At 44.3% G+C, this 26011-nt stretch overlaps 1 protein-coding gene across 4 annotated transcripts in view; it reads right to left on the reverse strand.

The window, feature by feature from the left end:
- The window catches only part of LOC110503671 (serine/threonine-protein kinase SIK3 homolog), a 44379-nt gene that overhangs the window by 8920 nt on the left and 9448 nt on the right, over positions 1 to 26011 (reverse strand). For 2 of the 4 annotated variants that reach the window (XM_036962043.1, XM_036962041.1), the window contains exons 2-16: positions 15483 to 15599; positions 15192 to 15255; positions 14783 to 14944; positions 14529 to 14653; positions 14126 to 14249; positions 13891 to 14009; positions 13645 to 13755; positions 13390 to 13524; positions 9702 to 9779; positions 8949 to 9058; positions 8555 to 8711; positions 8291 to 8440; positions 6316 to 6389; positions 5708 to 5842; positions 4420 to 4561 (exon numbers count right to left, since the gene is read on the reverse strand). In XM_036962043.1, the coding sequence (XP_036817938.1) occupies positions 4420 to 4561; positions 5708 to 5842; positions 6316 to 6389; positions 8291 to 8440; positions 8555 to 8711; positions 8949 to 9058; positions 9702 to 9779; positions 13390 to 13524; positions 13645 to 13755; positions 13891 to 14009; positions 14126 to 14249; positions 14529 to 14653; positions 14783 to 14944; positions 15192 to 15255; positions 15483 to 15599 (1803 nt within the window). The remainder of the gene's footprint in view (positions 1 to 4419; positions 4562 to 5707; positions 5843 to 6315; positions 6390 to 8290; positions 8441 to 8554; positions 8712 to 8948; positions 9059 to 9701; positions 9780 to 13389; positions 13525 to 13644; positions 13756 to 13890; positions 14010 to 14125; positions 14250 to 14528; positions 14654 to 14782; positions 14945 to 15191; positions 15256 to 15482; positions 15600 to 26011) is intronic. The other 2 variants (XM_036962045.1, XM_036962044.1) reach the window with 1 other exon arrangement.

Consider the following 26011-nt stretch of genomic DNA (forward strand, 5'->3'; position numbering starts at 1 on the left):
CCCGTGACCCAAACAGCCTAGTGTTTACTCTCACCATAACACCATCCCAAACTTGAGTCTGTGGGATTACCCCTTAATTACCACCCCAGTGACATCAGCACCCTTAGGCCAATCCCAAATATCCTCAAACCTGCTGAACCTCTTGATGCCCCCACCTTGGATCTGTGTCTATTACACACCGATTCGATTGCTAAAGCAGTTCAGTGTTTCAGTCCAACACTGCACAATCTGTCCTTGTGTATGGAATCAGACTAATTGAAGGTTAAGTGGGAGTAAGTGGATTACATCAAGTGCCTGCACACTGAGGTGCAGAAGGAAGATAGAGTGAAACACAAGTGTATGGGGTAAGGCAGGACAATGCTTAGGAGCTGCAGTGCTTACCCAAAGAAGTATTGTAGACTGCAGAGCAATGTAAAAAAAAAAAAAAAACACAAGTTTGGTTTTGGTAAGTCTTTACATATTGAAATATAGTTGAACGGCAGCCTCGGCGCTGTGTAGAGGTGCAGGTGACAGAAGGTCGAAAAAAAGATGGATGGAAGGAAAAAAAAAAAAGATGAAAAAAAAGTACATCGATGACTTGTTCTTTACATGGAAACATATTGAATGAAAAGCAGAAAATTAAAAATGTCCTTGGTTTCGGAGAATGGTAGAATGGTATGGTTTCTGGAAAAAAAGATGGATGGGAGGGAGGGGTCTTTAAGTATACAGACTAAACAAGAAGAAACCTGTGTTTTGGTGTCTCTACACTGGTCGATACAATGGAGCAGGTAGGTACGGGGTTAAGGCAGGGCCAGCGGGAGCAGGTGGGTAAGGGGGAAATAAGGACCAGCGGGTTTGAGAGAATGAGAATTACAAGAGGCCTTTCAACTGATGGGACCTCAATGGAGAGCCAGAACATCCAGAGGCAAAAGTAGAGCACTTGACAAGCTATTTAGCTATGTGCGTATGCAAGTGATTCTATTGTGACAAAGGCATTAATTGAATCACGGTAAGACACGCTCTTTTCCCCGGATGCGTTAACAAAATACTTTCCAGTGAGGCCAGACAGTTTAGTATGACGATAGACGACATCAGGGAGTCCGTCATTAAGACACCGGGACAGTACAAAGTGGAGACGTACACACTGACTCTACACTGAATCTTCTCTAAAGAGGCTCAGTATCTAAATCTGTCCTTTCACTGTGTAGGAAAACAAGTGGATGACGTCAAGGGAGGCTTGTGTGGCATTCACACTTGCGCCCCAGGGGTTGTGGGCACCTATGTAGGAGAGGCAGGTAGATACATTGGAGCAGGTACGGGGTAAGGCTATGCTCAGGAGCAGCAGGTACAGTGGGGCAAAAAAAGTATTTAGTCAGCCACCAATTGTGCAAGTTCTCCCACTTAAAAAGATGAGAGAGGCCTGTAATTTTCATCATAGGTACACTTCAACTATGACAGACAAAATGAGATTTTTTTTTAACAGAAAATCACATTGTAGGATTTTTAATGAATTTATTTGCAAATTATGGTGGAAAATAAGTATTTATAAAAGTTTATCTCAGTACTTTGTTATATACCCTTTGTTGGCAATGACAGAGGTCAAACGTTTTCTGTAAGTCTTCACAAGGTTTTCACACACTGTTGCTGCTATTTTGGCCCATTCCTCCATGCAGATCTCCTCTAGAGCAGTGATGTTTTGGGGCTGTTGCTGGGCAACACGGACTTTCAACTCCCTCCAAAGATTTTCTATGGGGTTGAGATCTGGAGACTGGCTAGGCCACTCCAGGACCTTGAAATGCTTCTTACGAAGCCACTCCTTCGTTGCCCGGGCGGTGTGTTTGGGATCATTGTCATGCTGAAAGACCCAGCCACGTTTCATCTTCAATGCCCTTGCTGATGGAAGGAGGTTTTCACTCAAAATCTCACGATACATGGCCCCATTCATTCTTTCCTTTACACGGATCAGTCGTCCTGGTCTGCCCCAAAGCTTGATGTTTCCACCCCCATGCTTCACAGTAGGTATGGTGTTATTTGGATGCAACTCAGCATTCTTTGTCCTCCAAACACGACGAGTTGAGTTTTTACCAAAAAGTTATATTTTGGTTTCATCTGATCATATGAAATTCTCCCAATCTTCTTCTGGATCATCCAAATGCTCTCTAGCAAACTTCAGACGGGCCTGGACATGTACTGGCTTAAGCAGGGGGACACGTTTGGCACTGCAGGATTTGAGTCCCTGGCGGTGTAGTGTGTTACTGATGGTAGGCTGTGTTACTTTGGTCCCAGCTCTCTGCAGGTCATTCACTAGGTCCCCCCGTGTGGTTCTGGGATTTTTGCTCACCGTTCTTGTGATCCTTTTGACCCCATGGGGTGAGATCTTGCATGGAGCCCCAGATCGAGGGAGATTATCAGTGGTCTTGTATGTCTTCCATTTCCTAATAATTGCTCCCACAGTTGATTTCTTCAAACCAAGCTGCTTACCTATTGCAGATTCAGTCTTCCCAGCCTGCTGCAGGTCTACAATTTTGTTTCTGGTGTCCTTTGATAGCTCTTTGGTCTTGGCCATAGTGGAGTTTGGATTGTGACTGTTTGAGGTTGTGGACAGGTGTCTTTTATACTGATAACAAGTTCAAACAGGTGCCATTAATACAAATAACGAGTGGAGGACAGAGGAGCCTCTTAAAGAAGAAGTTACAGGTCTGTGAGAGCCAGAAATCGTGCTTGTTTGTAGGTGACCAAATACTTATTTTCCACCATAATTTGCAAATAAATTCATAAAAAATCCTACAATGTGATTTTCTTGGATTTTTTTTCTCATTTTGTCTGTCATAGTTGAAGTGTACCTCTAATGAACATTACAGGCCTCTTTCATCTTTTTAAGTGGGAGAACTTGCACAATTGGTGGCTGACTAAATACTTTTTTGCCCCACTGTAGATACATTGGAGCGGGACTATGCTCAGGAGCTGCAGGCAGAGGTAAATCAGGACGAGTCTCTCGTGAAAGAAGAAAACATTCAAATGCTTTGTCTTTCGGGAGGCTGTGAGATACAGTGGTTTGAGAAAGTACTCAGAACCCTTGAATGTTTCTAAAAGAGATTTAAAAAAAAAAATTCATACCCCATAATGACAAAGCAAAAACAGGTTTTTACAAATGTTTGCAAATGTATTACATTTTTTTGAAATATCACATTTACATAAGTATTCAGACCCTTTATTTAGTACTTTGTTGAAGAACCTTTGGAAGCGATTACAGCCTCGAGTCTTCTTGGGTATGACGCAACAAGCTTGGCACATCTGTATTTGGGCACGTTCTCCCATTCTTCTCTGCAGATCCTCTCAAGCGCTTTCAGGTTGGATGGGGAGCGTTGCTGCACAGCTATTTTCAGGTCTCTCCAGAGATGTTCGATCGGGTTCAAGTCAGGGCTCTGGCTGGGTCACTCAAAAACATTCAGAGACTTGTCCCGAAAGACTTTAAACTTGATATCATCAGACCAGGGAATCTTGTTTCACATGGTCTGAGTACTTTAGGTGCCTTTTGGCAAACTCCAAGCAGGCTCTCATGTGCCTTTTACTGAGGAGTGGCTTCCATCTGGCCACTCTACCATAAAGGTCTGATTGGTGGAGTGCTGCAGAGATGGTTGTCATTCTGGAAGGTTCTCCCATCTCCACAGAGGAACAATGGATCTTTGTCAGAATGACTATCAGGTTCTTGGTCACCTCCCTGACCAAGGCAATTCTCCCCCGATTGCTCAGTTTGGCTGGGCGGCCAGCTCTAGGAAGAGTCTTGGTGGTTCCAAACCTCTTCCATTTAAGAATGACGGAGGCCACTGTGTTCTCGGGGATCTTCAATGGTGCAGACATTTTTTGTTACCCTTCCTCAGATCTGTGCCTTGACACAGTCCTGTCTCTGAGCTCTACGGACAATTCCTTCGACCTCATGGCTTGGTTTTTGCTCTGACATGCACTGTCAACTTTGGACCCTATATAGACAGGTGTGTGCCTTTCCAAATCAAGTCCAATCAATTGAATTTACCACAGGTGGACTCCAATCAAGTTGTAGAAACATCTCAAGGATGACCAAAGTAAACAGGATGCACCTGAGCTCAATTTCAAGTCTTATAGCAAAGGGACTGAATACTTACGTAAATAAGGTATCTGTTTTCTATTTTTCATAAATTTGTAAAGATATGTGAAAACGTGTTTTCGCTTTGTCATTATGAGGTATAGTGTGTAGATTATCGAGGATTTGTGTTTATTTAATCAATTTTAGAATAAGGCTGTAACATAAAATGTGGGAAAAGTCAAGGCGTCTGAATACTTCCTGAATGCACTGTATGTACCAGGTGTGGGTGCACAGAACCAGGTGGGGGTGTACAGAACCAGGTGGGGGTGTACAGAACCAGGTGGGGGTGTACAGAACCAGGTGGGGGTGTACAGTACCTGTTTGAGCTGCCTGATGAGGCTGCTGTTCTCCAGGTGGATCTTAAAGGCCTGGATGGTGGTGGCCCCATCGGAGAAGCGCCTCACGGGGGAGAAACGCTCCATGGGCAAGTGCAGGGTGTTACAGTCCTTGTAGATGGACCTGGGGAGAAGCGCAGAGCCGCAAACAAACAGACACATAGACAGGAGCCAGACATACATAGAAATGGATACAGAGGTGAAGTCGCATACAGACAGAAAAATGAAAAATCACATTTACATGAGCTCCTCTGGTCTCTCTGCATCATCATAATGTCACTGTAAACAAACAGCTGATCCTAGAACCGTGAGCAGAGGATCCACAGCAACACACAGCAGGACTGCGTTGCGGTGTTGTCATACCCAGTCCAAACCAAGACCTGATCGGCAAGGTCATTTGGAGAATCCAATACCTGAAGCGTCCTTCAGTTGCAGTCAAACAAGCAAAAAAATTGTCTATACCGAGAATCGCTAGCTAGAGAAATCAGAGAATAACTAGGCTGACTCAAACTGGCTGTAGAACGAACGGCTTGGAATAATTACAATAAAGATGCTTCTCCTAAACTGAGCTGAGCGTGTTCAATCAGTATCAGAAGACCAGCCGCATGTATCAAACGTCTCAGATTGCTGATTTAGGATCAGTTTTGCCCGGGTAAGATCCCAATGAACGAGATTAGATGGGGAGCTGATCCTAGATCAGCACTCCTACTCTGAGACGCTCGATGATATCTGTCCTCAGCCAATGAGATGGCAACTTCCCCACAACCAAGACTGTCCAACGGCTGACCTGCAGCTCAGGATAACTCGAAGCCCGGCGCAAGGCTCTGATAACTGGTTCTGTTACCTTACCTACCCCTGGATCACTAGAAGTCCTCATGTCGTATGCTTCAAGCTGGTGACTGTGATAGTGTAACCTGCATGGTGCAATAGGGTCCAGGTTCCTGCTCCTGTGTGCTGGCTGGAGCCCATTCATGCCCCCCCCCATCCCCCCCGGTATGGACTTCCAGCTCATTATAGCGTGAGAATGTGTCTCTGTGAATGTTTCCTAAGTTCCTGTGCCCCTTTCCCCGGCTCGCTGAATGCTGGCGCCCATGCACCCCCCCCAGTGAGGACTTTTGGCTCAGTGAAGGGGGTGTATGTGTGTATTTAGTGCTTGTTTCCCTATCTCTAGATACTGTCCCTGCTCCCTCGTTGCTGTGAGTCGGGGCCCATGCATGCCCCCCCTGGGCTGGGGCGTGGTGTTTGTCAGCCTCAGTGTGGGGCCCCTCACCGGCAGTGCTGCTCCGGGGCCCACCCCCTCTGTCGGGAGCCCTGGGGCCTCTGCGAGTCTGCCAGCGGCTCACCGCCGTGCGCCGTGCTCATGAGCGCGTGCGTCGTGTGCCGCTTGGAGCGGTTCGCCAAGTACCTGGGCCGCGGGGAGGGAGACAGGAAGCAGCACTGGTCAGCTCTCCGTCCTCATTGGGGGAGGGGGAAAAAACCCATCCTCACCCTTCCTTCAGGCAGGACGAATCACACATCAGATAACGCCCACAACCCCCCGTTCCAATTTGAGGATTGGATTGTTTGAGCAAGCTTAGTGTAAGCGAAGCCGTGGCGGGATAATTTGGCGGCATAATTTGAAATGAGAGAGAGAGATATTTTAAGAGGAGATTTAGAGAGGTAGATTTGGTAGAAGTTGGAGAGGAGTTGATTGATCGCCTTATGAAAGCCAGTTGCGTGATGAGAGGGGCGCACCGGAACAATAGTGGCCAGGTCCCCCGGTGGCAGAAAGCAGTGCTGCAGCCTACTTGCATCTCAACTCCCAGTAACCCAGGAACACCAGCGCTTCTACGGTCACGCTCCAAAGCCCCCCTGTCCCTGTCACCCTCCCAGGCTTACCTCTGCACCGCCTCCTGGTCGGGCTCCCCGTCAGATCCCTCCTCATCCACCGGAGCCACAGCCGCGATGGGGTGCTGCAAGAGAGAGGGAGAGGGAGAACGGGACAAGGAGATAGAGAACATGAGGAAAAACAATGTTGGACAGTGACACTCTGAAAACAGGTGGGGGGTGTATAAAACCACCGTCACCTCAGTAGACAGAGCAGGTACATTGGCACTGACAGAGCAGGTACATTGGCACTGACAGAGCAGGTAAATAGGCACTGACAGAGCAGGTAAATGGGCACTGACAGAGCAGGTAAATGGGCACTGACAGAGCAGGTACATGGGCACTGACAGAGCAGGTACATTGGCACTGACAGAGCAGGTAAATAGGCACTGACAGAGCAGGTAAATAGGCACTGACAGAGCAGGTAAATAGGCACTGACAGAGCAGGCAAATAGGCACTGACAGAGCAGGCAAATAGGCACTGGCAGAGCAGGTACATAGGCACTGGCAGAGCAGGTACATAGGCACTGGCAGAGCAGGTACATAGGCACTGGCAGAGCAGGTACATAGGCACTGGCAGAGCAGGTACATGGGCACTGGCAGAGCAGGTACATGGGCACTGACAGAGCAGGTACATGGGCACTGACAGAGCAGGTACATGGGCACTGACAGAGCAGGTACATAGGCACTGGCAGAGCAGGTACATAGGCACTGGCAGAGCAGGTACATAGGCACTGGCAGAGCAGGTACATGGGCACTGGCAGAGCAGGTACATGGGCACTGACAGAGCAGGTACATGGGCACTGACAGAGCAGGTACATGGGCACTGACAGAGCAGGTACATGGGCACTGACAGAGCAGGTACATGGGCACTGACAGAGCAGGTACATGGGCACTGACAAAGCAGGTACATGGGCACTGACAGAGCAGGTACATGGGCACTGACAGAGCAGGTACATGGGCACTGACAGAGCAGGTACATGGGCACCGACAGAGCAGGTACATGGGCACTGACAGAGCAGGTACATGGGCACTGACAGAGCAGGTACATGGGCACTGACAGAGCAGGTACATGGGCACTGACAGAGCAGGTACATAGGCACTGACAGAGCAGGTACATAGGCACTGACAGAGCAGGTACATAGGCACTGACAGAGCAGGTAAATAGGCACTGACAGAGCAGGTAAATAGGCACTGACAGAGCAGGTACATGGGCACTGACAGAGCAGGTAAATAGGCACTGACAGAGCAGGTACATAGGCACTGATAGAGCAGGTACATAGGCACTGACAGAGCAGGTACATAGGCACTGACAGAGCAGGTTCATAGGCACTGACAGAGCAGGTTAATAGGCACTGACAGAGCAGGTACATAGGCACTGACAGAGCAGGTTAATAGGCACTGACAGAGCACATGGCATAGTAGACTGGACTAGACAAAAACTTAAGTGACCTGGGTTTAAATAGTATTTAGGCTAACTTTCAAAGACATTTGAAAGTACACTTCAAAAAAAAATATATATATATATATTTTTAACACAAGTAGTTGAATACTGGGATGTATTTGGAAATACACTGGGAAAGTACTGGCATGTATTTGAAAATACTCAAATACACAGTATATTTTCAAATACAAATAAATACTCCCATGCATTTGAACCCAGTATTTAAAATAATCGATTTGCAAATAAGTATTTGAAAATATTTTCAAATAGTTGGCATTTAAAAAAAATGTATTTTTATGGTATCCAATTGTTAGTAGTTACTATCTTGTCTCATCGCTACAACTCCCGTACGGGATCGGGAGAGACGAAGGTCGAGAGCCATGCGTACTCCGAAACACAACCCAACCGAGCCGCACTGCTTCTTAACACAGCGCGCATTATACACAGAAAATAAGTATTTAAATAACAAATACACATGCATTTGAATCCAGTTCTGGCTCTTAAACACACACACACACTAACATTGGGAGGGCAGGGACTCACAGGGTTGGCGACCAGAGGGGACTGTCCCCGTGGCCTCTTCAGTAGCTGGGCGTGCAGCTGGATGTTGGCCCCACCATCCGAGGCCCTGCGGCCCAGGGGCCCCATGCCATTCAGCAGCTGCAGGGTGGGCGGCTGCAGCAGGGACTGCTCCTGGAGGGACAGAGAGCGGGAGGAACATCAGTTTGGCCCATACATATATAAATATACATAGACTATGTAACTATACTCTGTCACACCACACACACACACTTTCTGATCCCTCACCTTGTATTCCAGCTGCTGTGTGGGCTGCAGGTGTGGGTTCTGGGTGGGCATCAGTGTGTGCATGTGCCCCATGGTGGGGGGCATGGGGAAGGGGGGCTGGGGGGCCACACGGGGGAACCCAGGGGGCAGCTTCTGCAGGTCCTCCTGCATCTCCGTCCTGATAGAGAACACAGTCAGCAAGGAGATGAAAGCAAACATGTACACACACACACGCACGCACACACACACGCGCATGCGCGCACACACACACGCAAGTACACACACGTACGTACACACACACACACAATGATAAAAGACGGCCAGACAAACAGCCAGACAGACGGCAAGACAGACCGACGGCCAGACAAATGGCCAGACCGGCGGACAGACAGGAGAGACAAGGTGAATACAGTACCTGGGGTCTGGGACGCCAACAGTGTGACGCCTCATGGACAGGTAGCGAGCCATGGCCTCTGGAGACGGCTCCTCTGCGTCATCACTGTCCAGGGCCATGTTTCCGTCCGGCTACACAGCAAAGGACAAACAATATCTGTATGTGTAACAATGCATTCCTTTCTGTATGTGGTATGCCAGTGTGTATCTGAGTAATTCAGAGTTGGATGTATGTGAATCACAGGGTTATATTAGTGTAGGATCCCACAAAACAACACAATTGCTGTGCAGTCTAGATAACAAGTTCTTAAATTCCTACTTAAAAAGGCCAGTGCAGTTTTATATATTTCCTCACTATGAGGTTGGAATAATACTGTGAAATTGTGGAAATCTCTGCCTGTTTAGGTGGGATGGAGTTCTGGCCTGCCTGGTAAATTAGCTAATAGAACAATAAGATAGAGAGTCCCAAACGTCACTGCCAACAACAGCTAGTTTAGACTACAGTCCAAGCAAAATTCTTGCTTGAGAAATTGCTCTTTGCTAAAAAGCTATTTTTGTTTCTTTTTGACCGTTTAATTGAAAACAAATCGCAGTACGGTACTTAAATTGTTACCCAGAAATTATTTTGTATCGAGATAAAAAAAAAAAAACGTCTTGGACTTTAAAGAAGTGTATAATAATCTTACAGCGACCATAGCAAACAGGCCACCATGTCAGTGTCACTAGAGCAGCTGCATCGCAGGATTGTGAAATGGATGTGGGTGGACTCACTAACCTCAACGATCTGGTTCTCTGGGTTGATCAGCTGGACGTGAGGGACATTCATGCTAACGGGATTACCCTGCTGATCCGTCTGCAGGAAAAAGACACGCGCACACACAAACACACACACACATCTAAGGTCACTCCATGATCAAACCTGATTGGCTAGCAATCTGCTCTGGCCTGCTGATAGGGGGATGTGGGTCACTCTGTTCACCTCAACATAACGGATGGTGTGAGCATGGTGAAGTTAATTACACTTTGGTCACTACAAAGATACAGGCGTCCTTCCTAACTCAGTTGTCGGAGAGGAAGGAAACCTCTCAGGGATTTCACCGTGAGACCAATGGTGACTTTACAACAGTTACTGAAAACTGAGGATGGATCAACAACATTGTAGTTACTCCAAAATACTAACCTAACTGACAGAGTGAAAAGAAGGAACCCTGTACAGAATAAAAATATTCCAAAGCATGTATTGTATTTGCAACAAGGCACTAAAGTAATACTGCAAAACATGTGGCAAAGCAATTCACATTTTGTCTTGAATACAAAGTGTTATGTTTAGGGCAAATCCAATACAACACATTACTAAGTATCACTCTTCATATTTTCATGCATAGTGTAGGCTGCATCATGTTGTGGGCATGCTTGTATTCGTAAAGAATTGGGAATAAAAAATATTTTTTGAAAGAAAATTTTTGAAAAAAAGAATGGAGAAAAAGCTAAGCACAGGCAAAATCCTAGAGTAAAACCTGGTTCAGTCTGCTTTCTACCAGACACTACGAATTTACCTTCAGGCAGGATAATAACCTAAAACACAAGGCCAAATCTACACTGGAGTTGCTTACCAAGAAGACAGTGAATGTTCCTGAGTGGCCGAGTTACAGTTTTGACAGATCTGCTTGAAAACCTATGGTAAGACCTAAAAATGGTTGTCTAGCCATGATCATTAGCCAATGTGACAGAGCTTGAGGAATTTTTTAAAAGAATAAATTGGCAAATGTTGCACTATCCAGGTGTCAGGTGTGGAAAGCTCTTAATGATTTACCCAGAAAGACTCACAACTGCCAAAGGTCATTTTAACATGTATTGACTCAGGTGGATTGAATAGTTTGTTTTCCAATATACACCGCTCAAAAAAATAAAGGGAACACTAAAATAACACATCCTAGATCTGAATGAATGAAATATTCTTATTAAATACGTTTTTCTTTACATAGTTGAATGTGCTGACAACAAAATCACACAAGAATTATCAATGGAAATCTAATTTATCAACCCATGGAGGTCTGGATTTGGAGTCACGCTCAAAATTAAAGTGGAAAACTTTGATGTAATGTCCTTAAAACAAGTCAAAATGAGGCTCAGTAGTGTGTGTGGCCTCCACGTGCCTGTATGACCTTTGATTTCACAGAAGTGTGATTGACTTGGAGCTACATTGTGTTGTTTAAGTGTTCCCTTTATTTTTTTGAGCAGTGTATTTAACTAGGCAAGTCAGTTAAGAACAAATTATTATTTACAATGACGGCCTAGGAACAGTGGGTTAACGGCCTTGTTCAGGTGCAGAACATCAGATTTTTACCTATCTAATCAAGATACATTAGTGTTTGTTATTTATGATTATTCTATTTATTTTTACCAATGTTAGAATTGTGTAAATCATTGACAAAAATTACAATTAAATCCATTTGAATTTCACTTTGTAACAACAAAATGTGGAAAAAGTCAAGGGGTGTGAATACTTTCTGAATACATACATTTTACGTACGGGTGGTCCCAGGAATCAAACCCACTATCCTGGTGTTGCAACTGCCATGCTCTACCAACTGAGCTACAGAGGACCACTAAAGTCCCTCTAGGATTGCAATTATAATTTTTTTAATTCAACAATGGCCCGCATATTATGTGAGGGCTTGCACACTTTACCAATCACCGCACCATTTCCACATAAAACAGTCAAATCATCTGAATATTTTGGCATAAAACTGACCCATCACCGCAGTACAAAAAGAGGGCTTGCAATTTAAACCAATCACCGCAGTACAAAAAGAGGGCTTGCAATTTAAACCAATCACCGCAGTACAAAAAGAGGGCTTGCAATTTAAACCAATCACCGCAGTACAAAGAGAGGGCTTGCAATTTAAACCAATCACCGCAGTACAAAAAGAGGGCTTGCAATTTAAACCAATCACCGCAGTACAAAGAGAGGGCTTGCAATTTAAACCAATCACCGCAGTACAAAGAGAGGGCTTGCAATTTAAACCAATCACCGCAGTACAAAGAGAGGGCTTGCAATTTAAACCAATCACCGCATAATATGGTTCAATCAAGCGTCAAACTTTTCCTCATCAAATCGGACAAAATCATTGCATGTTGCCATCCAAAATGTCAGAATTGCCGCAGCAAAATCAAGCATTTTTGCCTGCAAATATCACAAAAAAAAACATTAAAAATCTTGTTACTGTAAAGCACTAATCTCTAAACGACTAAATTAATAAACTACTAACTTCTTCCATAGTTTAAACAAGTGTGAGCTCTGAACTCAGTGTACTAAGTAGTCACATTTGAAAATTCAATCCTGTCAAATCTTGTACATTTTTCCCTGTACTGTTCTGATCCCGCACCAATTCTATAACCCCGGAACTTTCCTGTCCTGATAAAAATCACTCCCATCCCACGCAAATTTTTACGTGCAGAAATAGCTTCCGTTAGCTGCTCGTCGCTCAAGAGACAGTTGCCTGCACAAACAGCTGATAATAACAACCACATTATGAGATGTTGGCAATGAAGGCAGCCCTTCTACTTACCCAGAGTCGGTTTAATTCACGGATTTCAAAACCTTTGCCCTAAACCAGATTAAATGGCCGGAGGTCTTTGGCGCCCATATCTGCCACCCTATCGTAGTACCGGCAATCCTCCTCTTCACCTCAGATGGAACAGGTTTAGTTAAATAGGCAAACAATTGGGCTTGACCGGTAACGTTGTCGGTAGTAAAGCAGCTAATGCCGCTTGTTCCGTTCTCCGGTTGGCATTTGATTAAACTGCAGTATTTTTATTAATTTTTTTTAACCTTTAACTAGGCAAGTCAGTTAAAAACGTATTAACAATGATAGCCTACATGGGCCAAACCCGGACGAGGCTGGGCCAATTGTGCGCTGCCCTATGGGACTCCCAATCACGGCCGGTTGTGATACAGCCGGTACTAGTGCTGCAGTGACGCCTCAAGCACTGAGATGCAGTGCCTTAGACCGCTGCGCCAATTTGGGAGCCCAAGCCTTCTGCTCAGTTCCTTCGTTGTCAAAGACAACTATCAAATTTCGCTAAAACATCGCTCTTTCCTTTGAATGGCTCTGATGTTAGTGATGTGTCCTTGGCTACAACGAGACGTTTCCATTCCTCTCTTGTAGGCTTCATCATTCACTGAAGTACAAAGGGATCTGAGGTAAAGTAGTGACTACCAGAGAAATGCACGAGAGTGAACCGACGGAAGGGGGAGGGGAGAAATACAAAAATATTATTTATCTTTTTCTAAAGTGAACTACATTAGGCCAGTTTGCTCCACAAGTTATATACCTCTAACCCCCAAAAAGACACCTAATTGTATAACTAAACCATGATATGGTATCCGTTCCATATAATCTTAGTAACCAATCAAATCAGATTCCTTAGAATCTGTAGCTCCGAGGGGCAAAGGTTACCTGTACAGCGTTGAGAGGGTAGCCAATGGTGCGGGGCGTGGGCGGGGCCACGCGCAGGGTCTTGTGTTTCTTCAGGCGGTCAGAGAGCAGGCTGTAGATGGCGCTGTAGTGATCGTACGCATCAGTGTGCAGAGACTGGAGAGAACGGGCGAGAGAGGGGTGAAACAAGACAACCGTTAGCCAATGGCATTTCATATGCACAACAGCGTTTGTCTACTGCAACAATCTTGTGTCTAGTGTGTGTGTTGGTCCCACTTGGAGTGTGCGCTCGCGGTCCAGTCCCATCTCAGACATGGCCATCAGCACCTGCTCGTTGATGAGCTCTGTCTCCCGCTCAGACTTCACCTGCTCACATTCCACTATCAACTGAGAGAGAGAGAGAGACAGAAATTCCATTAAAACATTGGGTCCATCCTTCATTGAAATCAAAGACAATGGGTCAGAGCAGTCTTGCCAGATCATCCAAAAGCAGCTCGATGGACCCAGAGTTCGGGAACTCACCCTCTCAAACTCTGGGTCGGGGTCTCCCTGCTTCATCCACTTGTTCTTACAGATCTGCTCCATGGAGAGGCGCCTACTGGGCTCCAGCACCAGCATGTGTCGGATCAGGTACTCACAGTCTGTCAGAGAGAACATGGCGTCAGAAGAGCAACACAACGCACAGCAGCCAGTCAGACCCCGTAGAAGACACCATTGTTTCAACTTGCAAGGTACTAGTGCTGGCATCGGGTCTCACCTGTGGACATGAAGAAGGGGATGCGGAACTTCCCGCTCAGCACCCGGGCCCTCAGGTTCTGGAGGGTGCTGCCGTCAAATGGCAAGGCACCACATACCAGAACATATAGCACCACGCCCAAACTCTACACACAGAGAGAGAGAGATAGAGAGAGGATGAGGAGGAGTAATCCCTCATAGGTGAGACTCTCCACCCTATTCCAAAAGTGGGCATAGACACACTCCCTGTTGGATTTGAAAGCACTGGATTGGGGTGTAAGTATGGGCTGGAAGGAATGTCGACCAATGTTAAATCTATGCCGGGAAGTGTGAACTGGGACGTAGCCATGGTCCAGTGTAGGCTATGAGGAGTAGCTGTGGTTGTTTCTTATAGGAACTAGGATTACTAAGACTAGGACACTGACCCAGATGTCCACTTTGGGTCCGTCGTACTCCTTCCCTTCAAAGAGCTCTGGGGCAGCATAGGGAGGACTCCCACACCAGGTCTTTAGTAGCTGGCCTCTGGAGAACAGGTTACTGAAGCCAAAGTCTACCATAGACAAAGGAGAGAAGTTAAAAAAAAGAGAGGAGGGAAAAAAAGAGGAGATAAGCGAGGGGGGTAGATCTCTTCCCGTGATCTACCCCAACACACTCCTAGAAATCAAGTGAAAAACTATACCGGCAATCTTGATGTTGAGGTTGTGGTCCAGGAGCAGGTTTTCGGCCTTCAGGTCTCGGTGGACGATGTTGCGGCAGTGGCAGAAGTGGACGGCCGCCACGATCTGCTTGAACTTCCGCCGCGCGTCCTTCTCCGCCATCCTGCCGTGGGCCACCAGGTGGTCTGAACACAGACAGGCGAGAGGCCAAAGTTCAAATTCAGTTAATTTGCATTTTACAGGGGTTTTGCTTTGCATTTCCCCGAGATCCACCACTTCACATCACATTGAAACAATGACGACGTCAAACGCAGGATCACAGACAAACAGAACGTTACTAGTCAGAGCCATTGACATAGGTAGTAAACCATACAATTGTGCACAAGTGGAGCATACAAAAATACAATGGCTCACTACAAAAGACAAACTTACCAAAAATCTCCCCGCCACTGGCATATTCTGTTACCAGGTAGATCATCCTCTCGGTCTCCATTACCTGATGAGAGAGACAGACATTTGCATTGACAATATAACCGCTTCAGTCAACATCACTAAACATACGGCATCAGCAGTGTGGATCCGGTTTAGGGTGAAGTTGCCTGTAGACACTGATCTTGGGTCAGATTTGCATTCTCCATACAAACGGTTAAGGTTATGGTTGTGGGAAGGGATCCTAGATCTGTACTTAGAGCAAACTCCACCCCAGAGCTGTGATCTACTGACCTGGTAGAGACGAATGATGTGAGGGTGCCTCAGCATCTTCATGATCTGCACCTCCCTGAAGATCTTCTTCAGGTTCTCATCGTCCAGCTGGGTCTTGTCCACTATTTTGATGGCCACCTGAACAGAGACAGAAAGACAATGGAGTGGGAGTTAGTACAAGATATCTATTGAACCATTTCAAGCGAACCAAAACCATTTGAGCAAAATGACTCATCAATGAGTGACCATACCCAACTCATCAACAGGAGGTCAAAGTCAGAGCACTGATCAGGGACACAGTGGCACCCTATTCCCTATTGACTGCACTAAAGGTAGTGCACTGTATAGGTAGTAGGGTGCCATTAGGAAACTCAGCCAAGGCTAGCTTTATCAAGCAGAAATTTGCTTCCTGCAACACAAAACCAAAAAAGTTCTGGGACTGTAAAGTCCATGGAGAATAAGAACACCTCCTCCCAGCTGCCCACTGCACTGAGGATAGGAAACTCTGTCACCACCGATAAATCCACTATAATTGAGAATTTCAATAAGCATTTTTCTACGGCTGGCCATGCTTTCCACCTGGCTAACCCTACCCCGGTCAACAGCACTGTACCCCAACAGCAACTCGCCCAAGCATTCCCCATTTCTCCTTCTCCCAAATCCAGTCAGCTAATGTTCTGAAAGAGCTGCAAAATCTGAACCCCTATAAATCAGCCGGGCTAGACAATCGATCTTTTCTTTCTAAAAAATGATCTGCCAAAATTATTGCAACCCCTATTACTAGCATGTTCAACCTCTTTTGTGTCGTCTGAGATGCCCAAAGATTGGAAAGCAGCTGCGGTCATCCCCCTCTTCAAAGGGGGGGACACTCTTGACCCAAACTGCTACGGACCTATATCTATCCTACCCTGCCTTTCTAAGGTCTTCGAAAGCCAAGTCAACAAACAGATTACCGACCATTTCGAATCCCACCGCACCTAATCCGCTATGCAATCTGGTTTCAGAGCTGGTCATGGGTGCACCTCAGCCATGCTCAAGGTCCTAAACAATATCTTAACCACCATCGATAAGAAACAATACTGTGCAGCCGTATTCATTGACCTGGCCAAGGCTTTCGACTCTGTCAATCACCACATCCTCATCGGCAGACTCGGTAGCCTTGGTTTCTCAAATGATTGCCTCGCCTGGTTCACCAACTACTTGTGTGTCAAATCGGAGGGCCTGTTGCCCGGCAGTCTGGCAGTCTCTATGGGGGTGCCACAGGGTTCAATTCTTGGGCCAACTCTCTTCTCTGTATACATCAATGATGTCGTTCTTGCTGCTGGTGAGTCTCTGATCCACCTCTACGCAAATGACATCATTCTGTATACTTCTGGCCCTTCTTTGGACACTGTGTTAACAACCCTCCAGATGAGCTTCAATGCCATACAACTCTCCTTCTGTGGCCTCCAACTGCTCTTAAATACCAAATGCAAGTAAAAGTAAAACCAAATGCATGCTCTTCAACCGATCGCTGCCTGCACCTGCCCGCCCGTCCAGCATCACTACTCTGGATGGTTCTGACCTAGAATATGTGGACAACTACAAATACCTAGGTGTCTGGTTAGACTGTAAACTCTCCTTCCAGACTCACATTAAACATCTCCAATCCAAAGTTAAATCTAGAATTGGCTTCCTATTTCGCAACAAAGCATCCTTCACGCATGCTGCCAAACATACCATCATAAAACCACTAGCCTACCCTGCCGCCTCATCTTGGCCAGGTCGCAATTGCAAATGAGAACTTGTTCTCAACTTGCCTACCTGGTTAAATAAAGGTGAATTAAAAATAAATCTAATTAATTCATATCAGATAATCAGACACTTCCTTTGGCTTAGATAAAGAACCACCAACATGGAGACAAAGAAAGCAAATATTCCCACCTCTCTCATCTCACACCATCCGCAAAAGCCAGGGAATTTGCCTTATAGGTTCGAGGAATTAGCCTAACATGTTGATCATATAATAAATAAGACATGGATTTTATAAATAGCCTAGCGCCTGTCAAAGACCCAACGAGGGGCGCACGCCTACAACTAAGCTGAGCCCCCGCAGCTAACCTGACATTGACAGAGACCTTAGGGGAGGGGTTAACTAACATAATGGCACTGAAATAACAGGTCAGCGTATACAACCCAGGGGTGTCAAACTCAATTCCTTGAGGGCTACAGCACCTTCAGAAAGTATTCACGCCCCTCGACCTTTTTCCACATTTTGTTTTGTTACAGCCTGAATTTAAATTGAATTAAATACCCCACAATGTCAAAGTGGAATTATGTTTTTCAAAATTAATAAAAAATGAAAATGTCTTGAGTCAATAAGTATTGCACCACTTTGTTCTGGCAAGCCTGAATAAGTGCAGGAATAATAATGTCCTCAGCGATGCACATAATAAGTTGCATGGACTCACTCTTTGTGCAACATGATTTTTTAATGACTACCTCATCTCTGTATCCCACACATACAGATAATTGTAAGGTCCCTCAGGCGAGCAGTGGATTTCAAACACAGATTCAACCACAAAGACCAGGGAGGTTTTCCAACGCCTCACAAAGAATGGCACCTAATTGGTAGATGGGTAAAAAAAAAAAATCTTGAAAGCAGACATTGAATATCCCTTTGAGCATGGTGAAGTTATTAATTACACTTTCAATGTTGTACCAATACACCCAGTTACCACAAAGATACAGGCATCCTTCCCAAATCAGTTGCCGGAGAGGATTTCAGGGATTTCACCATGAGATCAATGGTGACTTTCAAACAGTTTGAGTTGAATGGCTGTGATAGGAGAAAACTGACAATGGATCAACGACAGTGTAGTTAGTCCACAATACGAACCTAAATGGGAGTGAAAAGAAAGAAGCCTGTACAGAATAACAAATATTCCAAAACATGCGTCCTGTTTGCAATTAGGCATTTGAGGGTGCAGTCAGATACCCAGTGGGTTGGGCGATTCGTTTCTCATCAATCATTTTGAAAAAAATGTATACCTAACTGGAAATCAACCAATTCCCCATCGTTAACACAATGGAAAGGTCAAATGCTTTATTATCTAAATGTTGAAAGTGCGTGTGGGCAACAGAGAGAAACAACATGGTGCAGTTTGAGGCCATGTGGCAGAGAGTGTTACTGGCACTGGAGATGGTGCTGTGATCAGGTGGTTCTGGGCAGAGTTGATGTTGTGGATGTTTGTGTGCATCTGTTATGTTGTCGTTTGTATGTTTTGTATTGTTTTTTTTTTAAAACGCACAGGTAATACTGCAAAAAAAACACAGCAATTACATTTTTGGCCTGAATACAAAGCATGATGTTTGGGGCAAATCCAATACAACACATTACTGAGTACCACATATTTTCAAGCATAGTTGTGGCTGCATCATGTTATGGGTATGCTTGTAATCGTTAAGAACTGCAGAGTTTTTCAGGATAAAAAATAAACAGATGGAGCTAAGCACAGGACAAATCCTAGAGGAAAACCTGGCTCAGTCTGCTTTCCACCAGACAATGGGAACACAAGGCCACATCTACAACGGAGTTGCTTACCAAGATGACAGTGAATGTTTGTCTAGGAATGATCAATAATCAACTTGATAGAGCTTGAATAATTTTGAAAAGAATAACAGACAAATATTGTAGAATCCAGGTGTGCAAAGCTCTTAGACTTACCAAGAAAGACTCACAGCTGTAATCGCTGTGTATTGTCTCAGGGGTGTGAATAGTTATGTAAATGAATTTCATTTTCAATACATTTGAAAACAATTCTAAAAACATATTTTCACTTTGTAATTAAAGGGTATTGTGTGTAGATGGGTGAGAATGTTTTTATCCATTTTGAATTCAGGCTGTAACACAACAAAATGTGGAATAAGTCAAGGGGTATGAATACTTTTTGAAGGCACTGTGTGTTTTTGCTTGTTTTTGTTATTTCCTTTTGTGTCTAATGAAGACCTAGACAACCAGGTGAGGGGTTCCTAACTAATCAATTACCTTAAATGTATCGATCAAGTACAAGGGAGATGGGAAACCTCGCAAACACACGACCCTCCAGCAATTGAGTTTGACACCTTGCTGATCTAATCAATTCTGACGGTGCTATCTTTTACCACTAACTGTGACGTGTCAGCTCGACGTCAGGGTTGAGGCTAATGAATAAATGAATAAATTAGCCCAACAGTGTAATGCGATGGTCTGTCAAGAATGAGACGAAAACCTGCTCTCTAAACATCCTTGTGAGCTGGCTTCACATTCTGGGAATAGTGGTAATATCTGATGCTACTCTTCCCCCTCTATGTTCTTGGCCGAGATAATAGAATGGGGCCATCTGAGAGCAAGCTGCGGGCCCATTTCCGGCTAGTGGACAGGAAAAGGAAGAGCCAGGCACATGGTGTTCTAGCACCCCTCCACCCCATTGTGGGTACGAGGTCCAGCATCTGGAGCAGTGACACACTTGAAAAACACACACACAATACACACATTGAACACCACACCACACACAGAACGAACACCACACACACACAAACACAAATTAACACCACACAGAATGACCACCACACGACACACACAGTGAACACCACACTACACACACAGTGAACACCACACACAGAATGACCACCACACTACACACACACACACACACAGAATAACCACCACACCACACACACACACACATACATACATACATACATACATACATACACACAGAGAGAGAATGAACACCACACTACACACAGAATGAACACCACACTACACACAGAATGAACACCACACACACAGTATTACACAGTAAAAACAGAAAAGCCCAAATGAGGGAGAAAGGTCATGGGGCATTGAGATCACACTCCCGGTCTCACGCCGCAAACCCAAATACTTTGGGAACATCAAGTCCCTCTCCATGCAAATGGACTCAAAATAAGGAAATCGGTCCGAAATCAAAACTGGAAGAGAGAGCTACGCTGGCCTATAAAAGCTGGCGCCTGCAGGATGTTTGAGAGAACATCATTTGGCCTGATAAGCTGAGCACCAATAGAGGAGTTTGGACACACTATCATAATGACTAGCTCAACTCATTTCCTCACACACGCAATTCAGTTCAATAGCCAGTTGTAGTTGGAACTACTGGCTGGTTTATAATGTACAGTTATAGTTACAGTAATCTACTTGGGAGGGGTGACGTGTCTGGCCTGCATTACTTTGGGAATTTTCCATTGAAAGATATGGATACAGAAGAGAGCCGGTTAAGCTGAAGTGTCACATAGCCCCCGCGATCACAAGACTGTTGACCTAACCATAGCACCACGCCACTGCTGAGACGTAGCAACCAGGAACAAAATGAACAGGAGAAAGAAATAGGTTTACCACGCCAGCAGATTATTTGGGGCAAGGCGCTCTAAACAACACGACTGTGCTGCTGACAATTACACCAACGGAATGTGGACAAGAGGACTTTTCAAGTTTCATATACAAACGACGACTGTCATCATGAAATTCCTTTCAGGCTTTATATAACAGCGGATGACCGTGGAGAGCTCAGAGAGTCGAATATGAAAAACAAAAAATGTCAATCTGGATATCGAAGACGGAATACAAATGATGTTTAAAAAGTTACAATAGAACAAAAGAGGTTAACACAAACTAAATGAAACAGACTGGTTTTGTGGATTTAGCCTTGCCTATAATAATATCATGTGGGATACACGTCACATGTCAGTTTGCAAACAATGCAAAGAAATATACACTACCGTTCAAAAGTTCTGGGTCACTTAGAAATGTCCTTGTTTTCCAGGAAAACATACATGAAATGAGCTGCAAAATGAATAGGAAATATAGTCAAGACGTGGACAAGGTTATAAATAATTATTTTTAATTGAAATAATAATTGTGTCCTTCAAACTTTGCTTTCGTCAAAGAATCCTCCATTTGCAACAATTATAGCCTTGCAGACCTTTGGCATTCTAGTTGTCAATTTGTTGAGGTAATCTGAAGAGATGTCACACTCCATGCTTCCTGAAGCACCTTCTACAAATTGGATTGGCTTGATGGGTACTTCTTACATTCCATACGGTCAAGCTGCTCCCATACCAGCTCAATAGGGTTGAGATCCGGTGGCTGTGCTGGCCACTCCATTATAGACATACCAGCTGACTGCTTCTTCCCTAAATAGTTATTGCATAGTTTGGAGCTGTGCTTTGGGCCATTGTCCTGTTGTAGGAGGAAATTGACTCCAATTAAGCGCTGTCCACAGGGTGTGGCATGGCGTTGCAAAATAGAGTGATGGCTTTCCTTCAAGATCCCTTTTACCCTGTACACATCTCCCACTTTACACCCACCCCCAGACCATCACATTGCCTCCACCATGCTTGACAGATGGCGTCAAGCACTCCTCCAGCATATTTTCATTTTTTCTGAGTCTAATGAATGTTCTTCTTTGTAATCCGAACACCTCAAACTTAGATTTGTCTGTCCATAACAGTTTTTTCCAATCTTCCTCTGTCCAGTGTTTGTGTTGTTTTGTCCATCTTAATCTTTTATTTTTATTGGCCAGTCTGGGATACGGCTTTTTCTTTGCAGCTCTGAGGCCAGCATCCCGGAGTCGCCTCTTCTCTGTTGACGTTGAGACTGCTGTTTTTCAGGTACTATTTAATGAAGCTGCCAGTTGAGGACTTGTGAAGCGTCTGTTTCTCAAACTAGACACACTAATGTACTTGCCCTCTTGCTCAGTTGTGCACCGGGGCCTCCAACTCCTCATTCTATTCTGGTTAGGGCCAGTTTGCGCTGTTCTGTGAAGGGAGTAGTACACAGCATTGTATGAGATCTTCAGTTTCTTGGCAATTTCTCACATGGAATAGCCTTAACTTCTCTGAACAAGAATAGACTGACGAGTTTCAGAAGAAAAGTCTTTGTTTCTGGCCCTTTTGAGCCTGCATTCAAATCCACAAGTGCTGATGCACCAGATACTCAACTAGTCTAAAGAAGGCCGGTTTAATTGCTTCTTTAATTAGCACAACAGTTTTCAGGGTTATCTAATGATCAATTAGCCTTTTAAAATGACACTTGGATTAGCTAACACAACGTGCCATTGGAACACAGGAGTGATGGTTGCTGATAATGGGCCTCTGTACGCCTATGTAGATATTCCATTAAAAATCAGCGATTTCCAGCTACAATTGTAATTTACAACATTAACAATGTCTACACTGTATTTCTGATCAATTCGATGTTATTTTAATGGACAAAAACAAGGACATTGCTAAGTGAGCCCAAACTTTTGAACGGTTGTGTATATATATAATTGAGTTAATAAAGCCGCATGCAAACAGGCAGCCCCAAAATGCAGGCGTTTCAGCCTAGCTCAGAGCTTTCTGTGGTTGTGGGGCAGGCTAGCTGAAAATAGGAACATTGCACCGTAATTGGCTCAGGGACACTACATCACCCGCCTTTAAGGGTAGACATCAATAATTTGAGCACTTTGGGTTCTGCTATAGACTTAGATTATTAGTGCCCATCCAAGAAGGCTCAAGGTCATTGGCCACAGATACAATTACATCAAATCACATTTATCTACAGTAGCTTTGATTGGACTGATCATGTCAACATCTACCTTTCAAAGTCTTAGCTAGCAGTCCTCATCAGTTGTCATCAAGTCGACAATCTACTGGCAAATCCTTTTTAATCCTTGTCAAATTAAGAGAAATAACGAGGATAAATTATAGATAAAACATATCGGTGCTCATTGGCCATGAAGATTACCCAACAAGTTGGAAATCGCAAATTCAACAATGAGTCGTTTGGTAGGAATCTGCAAGCGTTGCAAAGAAACCACTTACATTCGCCTGCTATTCAATGGAATGGCTGTGATTTTCTTTTCCAAGAGTTCCCACCATAAATTCAGAGAAAGCCAGACTTTGAAGTTTGATGACACAATTTGCCCACAGAGAACTGCTGTGCCACCTTCACAAGGTGAGTCCAAAAATGTATTGTATGCTGCTGCATAAATTATGTAATATGACAGGGAGATATGTTACTGTAGCTAAGAAAGTAATACTAAGTGTATGTTGTGTAGTAAGCCGTTAGTAGCCCATGTGCCTCACCCTAATCATTTGGTCTATTTTCACCAACGCGGTATTGTAAACGCATACGTGGCCTGGTGTGTGCTTGTTTGGCTACTGTATTGTACAGCTTTGACAGTGCTACTGATAGTAGGTGGTAGAGGTCGACCGACTATGATTTTTCACCGCCGATACCGATTATTGGAGGACCAAAAAAAAGCCGATACCGATTATAATCGGACGATTCTTTTTATTTATTTATTTATTTGTAATAATGACAACAATACTGAATGAGCACTTCTATTTTAACTCATTATAATACATCAATAAAATCAATTTAGCCTCAAATAAATAATGAAAAGTTCAACTTGGTTTAAATAATGCAAAAACAAAGTATTGGAGAAGAAAGCAAAAGTGCAATATGTGCCATGTAAAAAAGCTAAAGTTTAAGTTCCTTGCTCAGAACATGAGAACATATGAAAGCTGGCAGTTCCTTTTAACATGAGTCTTCAATATTCCCAGGTAAGAAGTTTTAGGTTGTAGTTATTATAGGAATTATAGGACTATTTCTCTCTATACCATTTGTATTTCATATACCTTTGACTATTGGATGTTCTTATAGGCACTTTAGTATTGCCAGTGTAACAGTATAGCTTCCGTCCCCCTCCTCGCCCCTACCTGGGCTCGAACTAGGAACACATCGAAAACAGCCACCCTCGAAGCATTGTTATTCATTGCTCCACAAATTCCACGGCCCTTGCAGAGCAAGGGGAACAACTACTTCAAGGTCTCAGAGCGAGTGCCGTCCCCGATTGAAACACTATTAGCGCGCACACCGCTAACTAGCTAGCCATTTCACATCGGTTACACAAGCCTAATCTCGGGAGTTGATAGGCTTGAAGTCATAAACAGGTCAATGCTTGAAGCACACGAAAGTGCTGTTTGAATGAATGCTTACGAGCCTGCTGCTGCCTACCACCGCTCAGTCAGACTGCTCTATCAAATCATAGACTTAATTATAACATAAAACACAAAGAAATATGAGCCGTAGGTCATTAATATGGCCAAATCCGGAAACTATCATTTAGAAAACAAAACATTTATTCTTTCAGTGGAATGCGGAACCGTTACGTATTTTATCTAACGGGTGGCAACCCTAAGTCTAAATATTGCTGTTACATTGTACAACCTTCAATGTTGTCATAATTATGTACAATTCTGGCAAATTAATTACGGTCTTTGTTAGGAATAAATGGTCTTCACACAGTTCGCCAAGGTGCACGGAATGCAAGAGAAGTGACACAATTTCCCTAGTTAAAAGAAAGTCGTGTTAGCAGGCAATATTAACTAAATATGCAGGTTTAAAAATATATGCTTGTGTATTGATTTTAAAGAAAGGCATTGATGTTTATGGTTAGGTACACATTGGTGCATTGGTTTTTCGCGAATGTGCTTGTTAAATCATCACCCGTTTGGTGAAGTAGGCTGTGATTCGATGAGAAATTAACAGGCAGCGCATCGATTATAAGCAACGCAGGACATGCTAGATAAACTACTAATATAATCAACCATGTGTAGTTAACTAGTGATTATGTTAAGGTTGATAGTTTTTTATAAGATAAGTTTAATGCTAGCTAGCAACTTACCTTGGCTCCTTGTTGCACTCGCGTAACAGGTAGTCAGCCTGCCACGCAGGCTCCTCGTGGAGGGCAGGTGGTTAGAGCGTTGGACTAGAAAGCGGAAGGTTGCAGGATCGAATCCCCGAGCTGACAAGGTAAAAATCTGTCGTTCTGCCCCTGAACAAGGCAGTTAACCTCCCCACCTAGGCCGTCATTGAAAATAAGAATGTGTTCTTAACTGACTTGCTTAGTTAAAAAAGGTTAATAAAATTAAAAACGGGCCACAATCGGTGTCCAAAAATGCAGATTACCGATTGTTATGAAAACTTGAAATCGTCCCTAATTAATCGTCCAGTTCGAATAATCGGTCGGCCTCTAGTAGGTGGTTGTGCTTGGCTTGCACATGCAATTTCAGCACACACAATATTCTATAATAGAAGTGTCGGGACTCTGCGGTCGGGATAGCTTTATGTCTGCCCTAACAGTTTGTGGGCATTGTTTGTCACCGTTATAGTGCTATTAATGTATTGTTTGGTGGCTTTGCTGGAATGCATCCAACAATTTTTTTTTTGCCCCACCAAGATTTACATGCTAAAAATCGCCACTGGAGATACCAATAAGTAGGGTAACAGCAATGTTCACCCTAAACTGTGCACGTGGCACGTGCAGTAGCCCAAGACTGCCGCCCAGCTCCTGGGCAGAAATATCAGCCCACAGAGAGAAGCATGAGTTTGAACTTCACTCAACTTTCTAGAGCAGTGGTCACCAACCGGTCGATCTCAAACATTTCCGCAAAAAAATCCAACAATAAAGACTTGTGTTCCTGTTTGTTTTATTAGTCTCTGG

This window comes from Oncorhynchus mykiss, chromosome 24 (assembly GCF_013265735.2).
Source record: "Oncorhynchus mykiss isolate Arlee chromosome 24, USDA_OmykA_1.1, whole genome shotgun sequence".
NCBI lineage: Eukaryota > Metazoa > Chordata > Actinopteri > Salmoniformes > Salmonidae > Oncorhynchus > Oncorhynchus mykiss.